This window comes from Harpia harpyja, chromosome 4 (genome assembly GCF_026419915.1).
Source record: "Harpia harpyja isolate bHarHar1 chromosome 4, bHarHar1 primary haplotype, whole genome shotgun sequence".
Taxonomy (NCBI): Eukaryota; Metazoa; Chordata; class Aves; order Accipitriformes; family Accipitridae; genus Harpia; species Harpia harpyja.
Genome location: NC_068943.1, coordinates 84,381,173 through 84,392,485, shown reverse-complemented (window position 1 = coordinate 84,392,485; position 11,313 = coordinate 84,381,173). Strand labels below are relative to the sequence as shown.

General features: G+C 67.1%; 2 protein-coding genes across 2 annotated transcripts in view; one reads left to right on the top strand and one right to left on the bottom strand.

Annotated features, from left to right (window-relative positions):
• Positions 1-471: 471 nt before the first annotated feature.
• Positions 472-9,847, top strand: TBX21 (T-box transcription factor 21). Its single transcript, XM_052785886.1, is given in 11 exon segments — positions 472-1,049; positions 7,713-7,867; positions 7,962-8,083; positions 8,180-8,338; positions 8,953-9,014; positions 9,119-9,296; positions 9,298-9,375; positions 9,377-9,481; positions 9,483-9,665; positions 9,667-9,699; positions 9,701-9,847. Coding segments are annotated over 11 exon segments (1,614 nt in total). The 5' UTR covers positions 472-582; the 3' UTR covers positions 9,773-9,847.
• A 447-nt stretch (positions 9,848-10,294) lies between these two features.
• Positions 10,295-11,313, bottom strand: part of OSBPL7 (oxysterol binding protein like 7) — a 7,801-nt gene continuing 6,782 nt past the window's right edge. The window contains 4 exon segments of the mRNA XM_052785324.1: positions 10,295-10,793; positions 10,955-11,077; positions 11,169-11,298; positions 11,301-11,313. The exon segment at positions 11,301-11,313 is cut by the window's right edge and continues 126 nt beyond it. Coding sequence (XP_052641284.1) covers positions 10,685-10,793; positions 10,955-11,077; positions 11,169-11,298; positions 11,301-11,313 — 375 coding nt within the window. The 3' untranslated portion in view covers positions 10,295-10,684.

The window sequence follows — 11,313 nt, the reverse complement described above, 5'->3', positions numbered from 1 at the left end:
CCAACCACGTTCCTTGTCCCCGCGTGTCCGGGATCCCGCGTGTGCCGCTCCCCGCCCCACGGCCCGCCCCATGCCCGCTCCCCCGCCCCGGTGGGGGCCGCCTCCGCCGGGGAAGGCGGAGCTCCCGGCGCGGAGCCGCTTCTTTGGATAAGAGGCGCGGGGCCACGGGGATGGGCAGGTGGAGAGCGTGAAGGCACCGGCAGCGGTACCGGCAGCAGCGGGGCAGGGCCGGCCCCCCCCTTCCCCCTTCCCCCCCCCCCCCCGGCACTTTTGGGGGCTTTCCGGGTGTTTGGGATTTTTTTTTTTTTTTCTTCTTCTTTTTCCGGGTGTGTTTTTTTTGCCCCCCCCCCTTGGCTTTCCCAGGGCCGCCCCGGCTCCCCCCCACCCCCCCCTCACCCCATCCATCCATCCATCCATCCATCCACCCACCCCCCCCACCCCCCTCCCTCGCCGCCGGGCATGGAGGGGGCGGCGGGAACCCGGCGAGGCGGGCACCGCTGAAAGGCTCCCGGCTCCGGGTCCCGGGGCCGCCGGTGGGACCCCCATGAGCGGCTGAGCGGGGCCGGTGCCCCCCGCCCGTCCATGGGCGCGCTGGAGCCGGGCACCGGAGCCCCCCGCCCCGCCGCCCCCATGCTCAGCGGCACCGCCAGCTTCGCCAAGGAGCCACCGGGCCCCCGGGACGCCGTTTCTTCTTACTACGGGGATGGGGGGGGACCGGAGCCGGGAGCCCCCCCGCTACCTTACGGAGCTCCCGGTGGTTTCGGCGGCCGGTTCCTGGGACCGTGCCCTCCTTACCGGGCACAGCCGCCTTCCGCCGCAGCTCCGGTCGAGGGTTACTCGGTGGAGGGTTACGGGGGTGCGGAGCTGTACGCGGGTGCGGAGGGGGCTTACGCCCCCGGGGCCCCTCCGTTGTGCCCCCGCACCGGACCGCTCTGCGCCCTACCCGGGTACCGGGCGGCCGGGAAGGTGCAGGTGATGCTCAACAACTACCCGCTCTGGGCCAAGTTCCACAAGCACCAGACCGAGATGATCATCACCAAGCAGGGCAGGTGAGTCAGGGTACCGGGGGGGGACGACACACACACACCGGTGGGGCACCGGGACAGAGACCGGCAGCGGCACTGGGACCCGCACGGGCATCGGGGAGCAGCGGGTTGGGAGTCTGGGGGTGCTGGGGTGGGCACGCTGGCAGCGAGGGTGCAGAGAATGGTGTGGGACAGGCTGGGGGGGGGGGGCTGCAGGGTGGGCAGGGGGTGGCCGGCACGGTCGAGGGGCTGGAGGTTCCTGCCTTGTCTCCCTAAAGGGCTGGAGGGGGGGGGGAATGTTTGTGGGGCTGGGGGTCCCCCTCTGCCCATGCAAGGGGAGGGGGGGGTTGTGCAAGAGGGGATCCCCGTCCCTGTGGGTTTGGGGGTGATGTCTGTCTGTCTGTGCAAAGGAAAAAAGTAGGGGAGCAAAGTGGACTAGCCCCCCCCCCCCAGGTCTCATTTTCTAGGAGAGTTGAGGCTTCTTGGAAGGAGAAGGGGGTCTGGGGGGTGTCCCCGCTTGTGTCGGGGTGGCAGAGGGGAGGCCCAGACCTCCCGTGCCCGGGCAGGGTTTGTTGTGCCGGGAAGCTCAAGGAGATGGTGCCCATGCCGGGGGCCTGGAGGCAGCGTTTATCCGGCCTCGACCCGTGGGCCAGATCCAGAGCTCAACGCTGCAACAAGTAGTGAGAGCCCGGTGCTGGGGCCCGGGAGGGTGCCAGCGGCCCTGGCCACCCCACGAGCACAGTGGGTGGGTGGGTGACACCCCCTCTACTTGTTGTCCTCCCTCCGGGATGGAAATCCCCCACAGTGCTCCGTGGGGCAGACAGAGGCCGGGTGCCCCCCCCCCGTGCCGGGGGAAGGGGGAGCATTTCGGCAACGTCCTGGGTGCCCAAACAGCTGTCGGTGACACCGTGGCCGGGCACTTGCTGTCCCCTCCGTGCTGCCTCCCACCTGGGGTGTTCACAGGCTGTGGGCTCCTGGGGCTGGAGAAGGGGCTGGGGGATAATGGGGGGGGGGGGGCTAAAATTCACCTCACCTCTGCCAACACCCCGGCTTGCAGGGTCTGGGGGGGACCGGGTGCGATACTGGCCCTGGGGGGCCCGTGGAGTTGCCCTGACTTGGAGCAAGGGGAGCCCAAAATGCTGGTGCCCACCCTGAGCCCATCCTTTGGTCCCACACCGGGGTGATGTGGGTGGGGGGAGCCAGGCCCCGGGCTGCAGTTTGGGAGGTCTCAGTGGCGAGGAGGCGTATGTGAGCGTGGTGGTGCTGGGCACGGGGCTCAGCCCCCTCCGGATTGGGCTCAGGGGCTGCCGCGGCTCCTGAAAATCCGTGGCGAGGGGGTGACGGGGCAGAGCGCGCCCGCTGTGTGTGGGGCAGCTGGCAGAGACCCCCCCACCCTGCTGCCGCCATCCCCTCGCCCAGGGGGGCTTTTTCTGCCCAGCTGGGCGTGGGGGCTGCCGGCAGCGATGCTCTGCACCCTCTCCTCTTCCCTCCCTCGGCCGAGACAGACGGTGTCACTTCGATGCTGAGACCAACCTGCTTAATGTGTTGGAAGTCTAAACGCGTTAGGGCCGCTTGGTTTATCACGGCCGTTCCCAGGCCTGCTCCCCCCGCCGGGCTCGGGGCCGCTCAGCAGCAAACCAGCACCGTCACGGATGGGATGACGTGTCCCCAGCATGGGCCAAAGGGGTGGCAGGGGTGTTGGGCCCTCCAAACGGTTGTTTCTCGCCCGCCATCATTCAGGTCATAGAGGAACCCCCTGAAATTTGCCCCGTTGCTTTCCTTCTCCCTTCCCCAGCCGTCGTGGCAGGTGCTGGGGCAGTGCCCATCCCCGCTGCGTCAGAGCGGCTCAGGATCTGGTGGTGAGGGTCTGGAAACTGGGGTGCCCCCGGAGATCCCGTCCTCGCTGCCCCGCTGCATGTCTGGGCTCTGACACCGGCTCCCAGCCTTAAACCAGGCGATTTTGGGGTTCTTTTTCCAGCTCCGTCCTCCCCAACGGCTCTGCAGAGGGGCTGGGGGGGAGATGCTCTGTGCTGGGGGGGCTCATGGCCAACGCAGCTCCGGAGAGATGTCAAACTCAGAGCCACAAAACATCCGTTTCCCCCAACCCCGAGCTGCTTTTGCAAAAATCTGTGTGCAGGGCCAGGCTGCAGCGCTGCTGAGACACAGGAAAAACCCCAAAGCGGGGGCTCGAGGGGGACGCGTGCCCCAAAGCAGGCACCCACCAGACCGGGGGGGTCTGGAGCAGGGCAGGGCATGTGTCCTGTCCCGCTGGGGGTGCAGGCACCCCATCTTGCTGGGCTGCGCTGGTCCCTCCTTGCCCGTGTCCCTGGGGCGCAGCCCCCCACATCCCCACGGAGAGGAGCTCAGGCCGGGTGAGAGACAGCAGCACTGGGGCGAACCTGGTCGGGTGCTGGGATTTAACCCTGCTGGCACCTTCCTTGCCCTCTCCTGCCCCCAACCCTGGCTCTGACGTGCCGTCCTGTGCCATCCCATGCCGTCCCACGCCGTCCCACGCTCTCCTGCACCCACTCGTCCCCAGCAAGAATAATTTCCTGCCAGTTTCCCACGCGGGTCCCCATCCCTCCTCCGCCTCCCGCGGCTCTTGGGGCTCAGGCAGGGCAGGATTTCTGTGGAAACCCCCAAGGACTCACCACCACCCTGGCTGCGAAGGGCCCGGGGAATTCCTGCCATGGGTTTTTGCTGCAAAGCCGGGACTGTCTTTGCTTTTTGGGGGATCACAGGGGCTGGCTTTGCATTTGGGGGGGGACTCGGTGCTGCCTTTGGGGGAGGGCAGGGGCTGTCTTTGCTTTTGGGGATGCAAGGGAGGATATTGCCTTTGGAGAGGATGCTGGAGATGGCTTTGGACTTGGGGGACACAGGGACTGGTGTTGCCTTTGGGGGGACAGCTTTGGGGACACGAGGGCTGGGTTTGCATTTGGCAAACGCGAGGGTTGGCTTTGGTTTGAGGGGTGCCAGGGGTGGCCGTGCATTTGGGGGAACGCAAGGGCTGGCTTTGCCTTTTCAGGAGGATTCGGGGATGGTTTGCCCAGTCTGGCAGCTGCTGTTCCCATGCAGGCTGGGCTGGGGGGACCCGGTGCCCAGCTGGCAGCTCTGCGGGGTTGGAAGCAGCGGTGCAGCCGTGCTGTGCCGTGCAGCCATGTAGCTGCGCCATGCACCTATGCCGTGCTGTGCAACGCAGCCACGCAGCACCGCGCAACCACGCCGTGCCGTGCAGCCGTGCCGTGCCGAGAAGCCGTGCCATGCAACTGTGCAGCTGTGCAACGCAGCCACGTGGCACCATGCTACCGTGCCATGCATCGCCGTGCAGCCATGCCATGTCACCGTGGCATGCCAAGCGGCCGTGCCGTACAGCTGTGCCACGCAGCCATGCGGTTGGGGGCACAGGGGGCAGGTGGAGCGCGGCGGGGGCTGCGCCGATCTCCCACGCGGCCGTGGTTCTTGCGGCCGCTCGGGCTGGGGCGTGTTGGGTTGCCACTGGGAGAGGAGGCGGCTCAGGAAGCCTGCAGCCCCCTCGGTGTGCTGCCGGGGGTGCAGGCAGGGCTGGGTGGAAGGGGAACCACTGGTTGGGGGGGGGTTGTTGCTCTCCTGGCCCCAGGCAGGTTTGCAGGCAGCTGGCCCCCAGATTTCCCTTCCACCTGGGTTCGTCCTGGACCCCCTGTCCCTGCTCTCTGTGTCCCCGTGACCCCAAAATCCCCAGGGTCCCAGGTCACCTAACGTCCTCTCGACACCCATGTCCCCTGGATGTGCCGGTGTGCCCCCACCTCCCCGTGTCCCCTGGCTCCCCTGCCCCATGGCCACACTCTCCGTCCCCCCTCCCAGCCCCCCGAGTCAAGGGGTTAATGCAAGGACAAACCTCAGGGCAGCCCGAGAGCTGAGCGCCCCTTCCAGAGGCTCCAGAAACAAACATGCAAAGGGAGGGAAACCAGGGGTGCCCACCAGTTTTTGGGGTGCACAAGGAGGGGGGGGGGTGAGCTGGCCGGGGCATCCTGCACTCCGCCATGGCACCTCCCAAACCGCAAAGGCCAAACCCAGGGGAGCTAAGTCCTGCCTAAGCAGCAGCCCCAGGAGCTCGAGCGCTGGGGGATTTAAAAATAAATGCGAGGTGTGCATGGTTTCGGGTCTTACCCCCGCCCTCCCATGCCCCGGCCGAGCCCTGCGGTTTGCACCGCGGCAGCGTTTGAGCTGTGACTCTCTCTCTGCTCCGCCGGCAGCGTGAGGCTCGGGGAGCCGGGGAACCGGCGGTGTCGGAGCGAGCAAGGTGCAAAAAAAAAACCAGAAAAAGGCTGTTTTCTTCCTCCCTGCTCCTTGCAGCAGCTCAGGGCTGGTGCAACACCCAGCCTGGCTGCTCGCCCCATGGCCAGCCATCTACCCCGGCTTGCCGGTGTGCCGGGAGCCGGTGCCAGCGAGGGCTTTGGCACCCTGACCTCGGCGGCAGTGAGGCAGCACCCTGTGAAAGCTCGGCGGGGGCTCGGAGGCAGCTCAGACCCTCGCTGCCGCCCTTTGATGTGGCTGCAATTTTTATCGGTGGCAGGAACCACCTTCCCTCCACACGGCCGTGTCTCGCTCGCTCCAGAGGAGATGTGAGCCCCGGGGGCTGCCCGCTTTTGGCACTCGAGTGGCACGATGGGGTCTGCCAGGGCTTGGCCGGACCCTGGGGTACCCGGAATGCCCTGGGGAGCACATGTGTGTCTCCTTGTCACGAGCACTGCTTGCTTTTTCTTTTTTTCTTTTTCTTTTTCTTTTTCTTCTTCTTCTTTTTCTTTTTCTTTTTTCTTTTTTCTTTTTTCTTTTTCTTTTTTCTTTTTTCTTTTTCTTTTTTTCTTTTTTTCTTCTCCCCTCTCTCTCACAAGGGCAATTTTGAGTCAGCAGCACCCGGCGCAGGCTGCATGCACTCTTTCCACTGCTTTTTGCATGCCTCTTCCCCGGTGCTGCGGCACTGCCTGAGCCATGCTTCCTGCCGGGGCCACTGCCGATCCCCCACGCTCCTGCCCCGGCACCCGGAGCTGCGTGCACTCCCGGCCCCAGCCCCTCGCTTTGCTCCTCACCCATGTTTTGGCCCTCCCGGCCCCCCCCCACGCCGGTACGCAGGGGCAGGACAGTGGTCCCGGGGGGCTCGGCTGAGCTTCCCGGTGCAGCAGCCCCCTTGGTGCATCGTGCCATCCCTGTCATGAGCTCACAGGTCTCTGCCTGGGGGCTGGTGGGAAACCCTGGTGCACTGGGGTGGCTGGGAACTGCCAGGGCAGGCAGGACACCCCCTTCTTGTGCTGGCAGGGCGGCAAAGTACCCCCCCCCCAGCCCAGCCCCTGCCAGGGGTGAATCCTGCTGGTGGGCAGCCCTGCTGCCGGCTCCGTCCCTCGCTCCTGCTGGGATGATGGCCGGGCTGAGGTCAGCTCCGGGGAGCAGCCCACCCTCCCTGCCCAAACACCTGGGTTCCCTTCTAGCGCAGGGGGAGGTGGAAGCCCCCAGCCCCACGCGGGACCCCTCGGCCAGGCAAGGCTTTCTGGGGCCCTTTCGGAGAAGCCCTAGCACCCATTTTATAAGAAACACCGGCGCTTCGAGGAAATGGGGAGGGGGCGAAGCCAGCCCCCCGCCGCCGCCAGTTGCCCCCCACCCTCGCCCACTGGGTACCCGCAGACGGGAAGCGGCACAGCCAAAGGAGGGAGGAAGAGGGGAGGAGAGAGGGAGGGGGCCGGGGGTGTGTGGGGGGGGCTGCAGTCCCCCCCCAGCCCTCTTCCCTCAGGGAGAGGGGTGTCAGGATGAATTCCCCCATCACCTCATGTGTATCTCACCCAGGCAAAGCTGGGAGGAGGGCTGAGGGCCCTCCGTGTCCCCCATGTCAGTCTGTGAAGGGGGGGAGTCTGTCCTGCTCCCCACCGGCGATGGCTCATTAACGCAAGTGACACTAACGGGGGTGGCCGGGCAGCAGGGCCAGGGCTGCTGGTGGTGCCAGTGCTGGGGCTGGTTTCCATCTCCGGCCACCAAAAGCCAAAACTCCAGCAGGTGCCGAAATACCGCGGTCGAAGAGCCGAGCTTTGCTTGGGGGGGGCTGAACCAGCGACCCTGGCCACAGCTCAGGGGCCCATTGCAAACCCCAGCCGGCAATGGGGGCTACTGGGGCCGGTGATGGAAAAGGAGGGACTGAACTTGGAGGGGATGGGGGGGGGGAGTCAGATCCCTAATCCCAGGGCTGGGATTTGGGGTCCCCCCCCCAAGTGCAGGGGGACAGCGGGGTGCAGCCCCACAGGGGGTGGCAGGTGCAGCCCCCCAGGGCCGCAGGGTCCCCCCGGCTGTCCCATCCTGTCCCCTTCCTGCCCTTGGCGCAGGCTGGCGCCCAGCCCGAAATAGCAGCGGTGTTGGTTTCCGATCCGGAAGGTGCTTGGGGAGGGGGAGGAAGATGCCGGGGGGGGGGATCAGCCCCGAGAGCATCCCCCAGCTGCCGGGGTCAGTCAGCTTCTCATGGGCACCCAGCCGGGCGCGGGGCAGGGGTGGGGGGGGGTGCCAGGCATCACATTGCCTCAGTTTCCCCATCACCACTCTGCAAAGCAGAGCCGCCCTCCCCATCTCCACTCCCCCCCCCAAACTCCCCCATGCAGCCCTTTGCACCAGGGGTTGAGCCGAGGGGGGGGGGGGTGTTTGACAGTGTCTGTGCCTCTGTCCCCTCCCCAGGCGCATGTTCCCCTTCCTCAGCTTCAACCTCTCGGGGCTCAACCCTGTGGCCCACTACAGCATCTGCGTGGACGTGGTGCTGGTGGACCAGCATCACTGGCGCTACCAGGGCGGCAAGTGGGTGCAGTGCGGCAAAGCCGAGGGCAACATGCCAGGTACTGCCCCCCCCCACCATCCCCTTCCTCCTCCTCCTCCTCACGGTGCAGGGGGTAACCCCATCCCTCCTGTACACCCCCCCCCCACACCCAGGGAATCGCCTCTACCTGCACCCCGACTCGCCCAACACGGGTGCCCACTGGATGCGGCAGGAGGTCTCCTTCGGGAAGCTGAAGCTCACCAACAACAAGGGCGCATCCAACAACGTTGGCCAGGTAAAGGTCCCGCCGCCCTGCCACGTTCTGCCGGCTCCCCGCATGCCCCCATCCTGACCGCCTGCTGCCCCCCCAAACCTCCCCCCCCCCCCCCAGATGATCGTGCTGCAGTCACTGCACAAGTACCAGCCCCGGCTACACGTGACGGAGGTGAAGGAGGGCGAGGGCGAGGATGCGTACCCCTCCCCGCACACCCACACCTTCGCCTTCCCCGAGACCCAGTTCATCGCCGTCACAGCCTACCAGAATGCCGATGTGAGTACGAGACACTCTCCCTCTCCTTAGCGTGGGGGTACCCCCCCAAACAGCCCCCCCCCCCGAAGAAATGGAACCCCAGTACCCCCCCCCAGCATCCTCCCAGGGCCACAGAAACCACTGATACACTCCAGTATCGTCCCAGCATCACAGCAATCCCAGTAAACCCCCCCCCAGAGCAGCCCCTGGTAACACCCCCAGCACCCTCTAAGGTCCCCAGCATCAGGGAAACCCCAATGGCATCCCCCCAGCGCCCCCCCCACCGCCAACACCCTTGTCCGCATCTCTGCCACCCCCCCCGCATCCCCTCAGCATCCCAGCACACCCCCCCCCCCCGCCAGTACCCCCCTGCATTCCCTTAGCATCCCAGCACCCTGCAATGCCCCCCACCAGCAAATCACCCCAGTCCTCCTCCACCAGAACAGCCTGGCCCCCCCCCTGCCCCGAGCTGTGCCTGAGCCCCATGGGTGCTGGGGTGGGTGTCCTGGGACAAGCAGGGGACTCCGGTGGGGTGGGGACTGCTCAAGGGAAAAGGGATAGGGGGGACATCCCGGGGGGGGGGCGCAGGTTGGCAGCAGCCCCAGCCCCCCCAGCTCCACGTGTCCCCCCCCCAGATCACCCAGCTGAAGATTGACCACAACCCCTTCGCCAAAGGCTTTCGGGACAACTTTGACTCGTGAGTGTGTGTGTCCCCCCCCACCCTCCCACCAGTCCCCCAAGCCCCAGCTGGCAAGAGGGCATCCCCCCCACTCCCACCCTGTGTGTGTGTCCCCCCCCCAGGATGTACGCAGCCTCGGAGGGCGACCGCCTCACCCCATCTCCGCCGGAGGGTCCCGGCTGCCAGCAGCTCCTGCCAGCCCCCCGCTTCCAACCCTTCCTGCCCGAGCAATACCCGCTGCCCCCCGGGCGCTTTTTTGGGGGGGAGCGGGGGGCTCCATTGCCCCTGCCCCCCAAGGACCCCCCCACGCTGGTACTTCACCCCCCAGCAGCCGCCCACCGCCGGGGCGTTGGAGTACGGTGGCTACGAAGCGGGGTACGGGGGGGGGCAAGCTGGTGCCCTACGGGGTGAAGCCCTTTGCCCTGCCGCCCGCCCCCCACCCCTCCTTGCCCTACTACCCCGAGGGGCCGGGGGGTTTCGGGGCGGGGGGGGGGCTGGAGCCCCGGGCAGTACGGCCCTAAGGGCAGCCCCGGAGCTCTGGGCTGGTACCGGGAGCCCCGGGAGGAAAAGGGGAAGGAGGCGGAGGGCTGGCCCCCCGAGCCCCCCGCCGCCACCTCGGGTGACTCCTCGGACTCGGGGCTGTACGAGTGCAAACGGCGGCGGGTGTCCCCCGTACCCCTCCAGCGCCGAGAGCTCCCCCCCACCCCCGCAACGGAGACCTCTACGACAAGGACCCGGGTGCCGACGGCGGCTACTATGGCTTCTACGGCAACTGAACCGCACCGGGGGGGGGCTCAGACCCCCCCACCTCGGGCACCCCAAGGCCACAGGAGCTGGGTGCAAGGGGTCTTGTGTGTGTGTCCCCCCTATTTAACACCCATATCCTGGGAAGACTTGAGTGGGGGGGGGCTACAGCCAGACAATCAGCCCCCGGTGCCACCCCGGTAGGGCCGTGGGGGCAAGTGGGGAGGGGTTGGGGGGGGGGTGAGGGTGCGTTTTTTTTTGTCGTCAGTGGTTTTTAAGGGGGGGTTTTTAATGCTGAAGTATTTATTGAGCCCCCACGTGCCTGGCGTGGGGCTGGGGGCAGCAGCATATCTCGCAATAAAGGGACGCTGTGGGGCACGGCTCTTCGCTCTCCTCTGTGGGCAGGTGGGAGGGAAACTGAGGCAGCAGGGGGGCTACGGGACTCGTGCCCCCCCCCCCACCGGGGGGGGGGATCCAGGCATCCTCGGCTAGGAAGAGGGTCCTGAGCCCCAGGGCTGGTGCTGGGGAGAAGGAAGCTCTCTGCACACCCCAGCTCTTTGCAGTCTTTATTAGAGCAGCCCCTGTGCACAGCCGGGGGGGGCCAGAGGGGTCTGCCCGCCCGCGGGCACCCCAGGGTCCCCTGCTGCGCCCCCCCCCACAGCGAGCCAGGGACCCCAGGCATCCTATGCCCCCAGGGCAGGGGGGTACGGCCAGCCCCTGCCCCCAAGCGTCCCAGCTGGCCCCGAGGCTCTGCCCCGGGTCAGGGGGAGGCACTACCTGTGCCCCCCCCTCCGCCTTTTATATCACAGTTTTGCTTAAACACTGACAAAAATGGCTAGGGGGTGGGCATTGCATCCCCAGTGCAGGGGGGGACCAGCCCCGCCGCTGAGCGCCACTGCTGTGATGAGCTGGGGGGGGGCTCAGCACCCCACGGGGGGGGGTCGCTACCAGAGCACCGCGCTGTCCAGGTGGGCGAAGCCGGGATCCAGGCGCAGCTTCCAGTAGGTGTTGTTGGTGACCCACGACTCCTTGCCGTTGGCATCCGTCAGGCGCCTGGGGACAGTGGGGGGGGGGGGCTGTCACGCCTGGGGTGCCCTCAGGACCCCCAGGGGGGTCTCCCCCCCCCATTCCCTGAGAACCCCGCATCCCCCTGAGCCACAGGGTGCCCCGGGAGTCCCCCCCCTGCCTACCCCCCCCCCCACCCCGTGCCGGACCTGAAGAAGCGAGCCTGGTGCGTGATGTTGTTCTCCTCCATGACGCGGCGTCGGTCCCGCTGCAGCTGCTCGATCTGGCGCTTCTGCGTCTCGGCCGCCGGCACGTTGCCTTCCTCCAGGTACCTGGCGGTGGAGGGGAAACACACACGACATCACTGTAATGAGCTGGGCAGCCTCAGCGACCCCCCCTCCCCGGTGCCGGGGTGCTGCTCACCGCTGGTCGGGGCGCAGGCGGGTGTCGGTGGAAGGCAGGACCCGCCGCAGCTCGGGCGTGAGCTCGTTCAGCTCCAGGGCAAACTGGGTGAAGCCGTAGTTTCTCTCGTGGTCGCGGGGCATGGGGTCTTGCGCAGGAGGAGAGG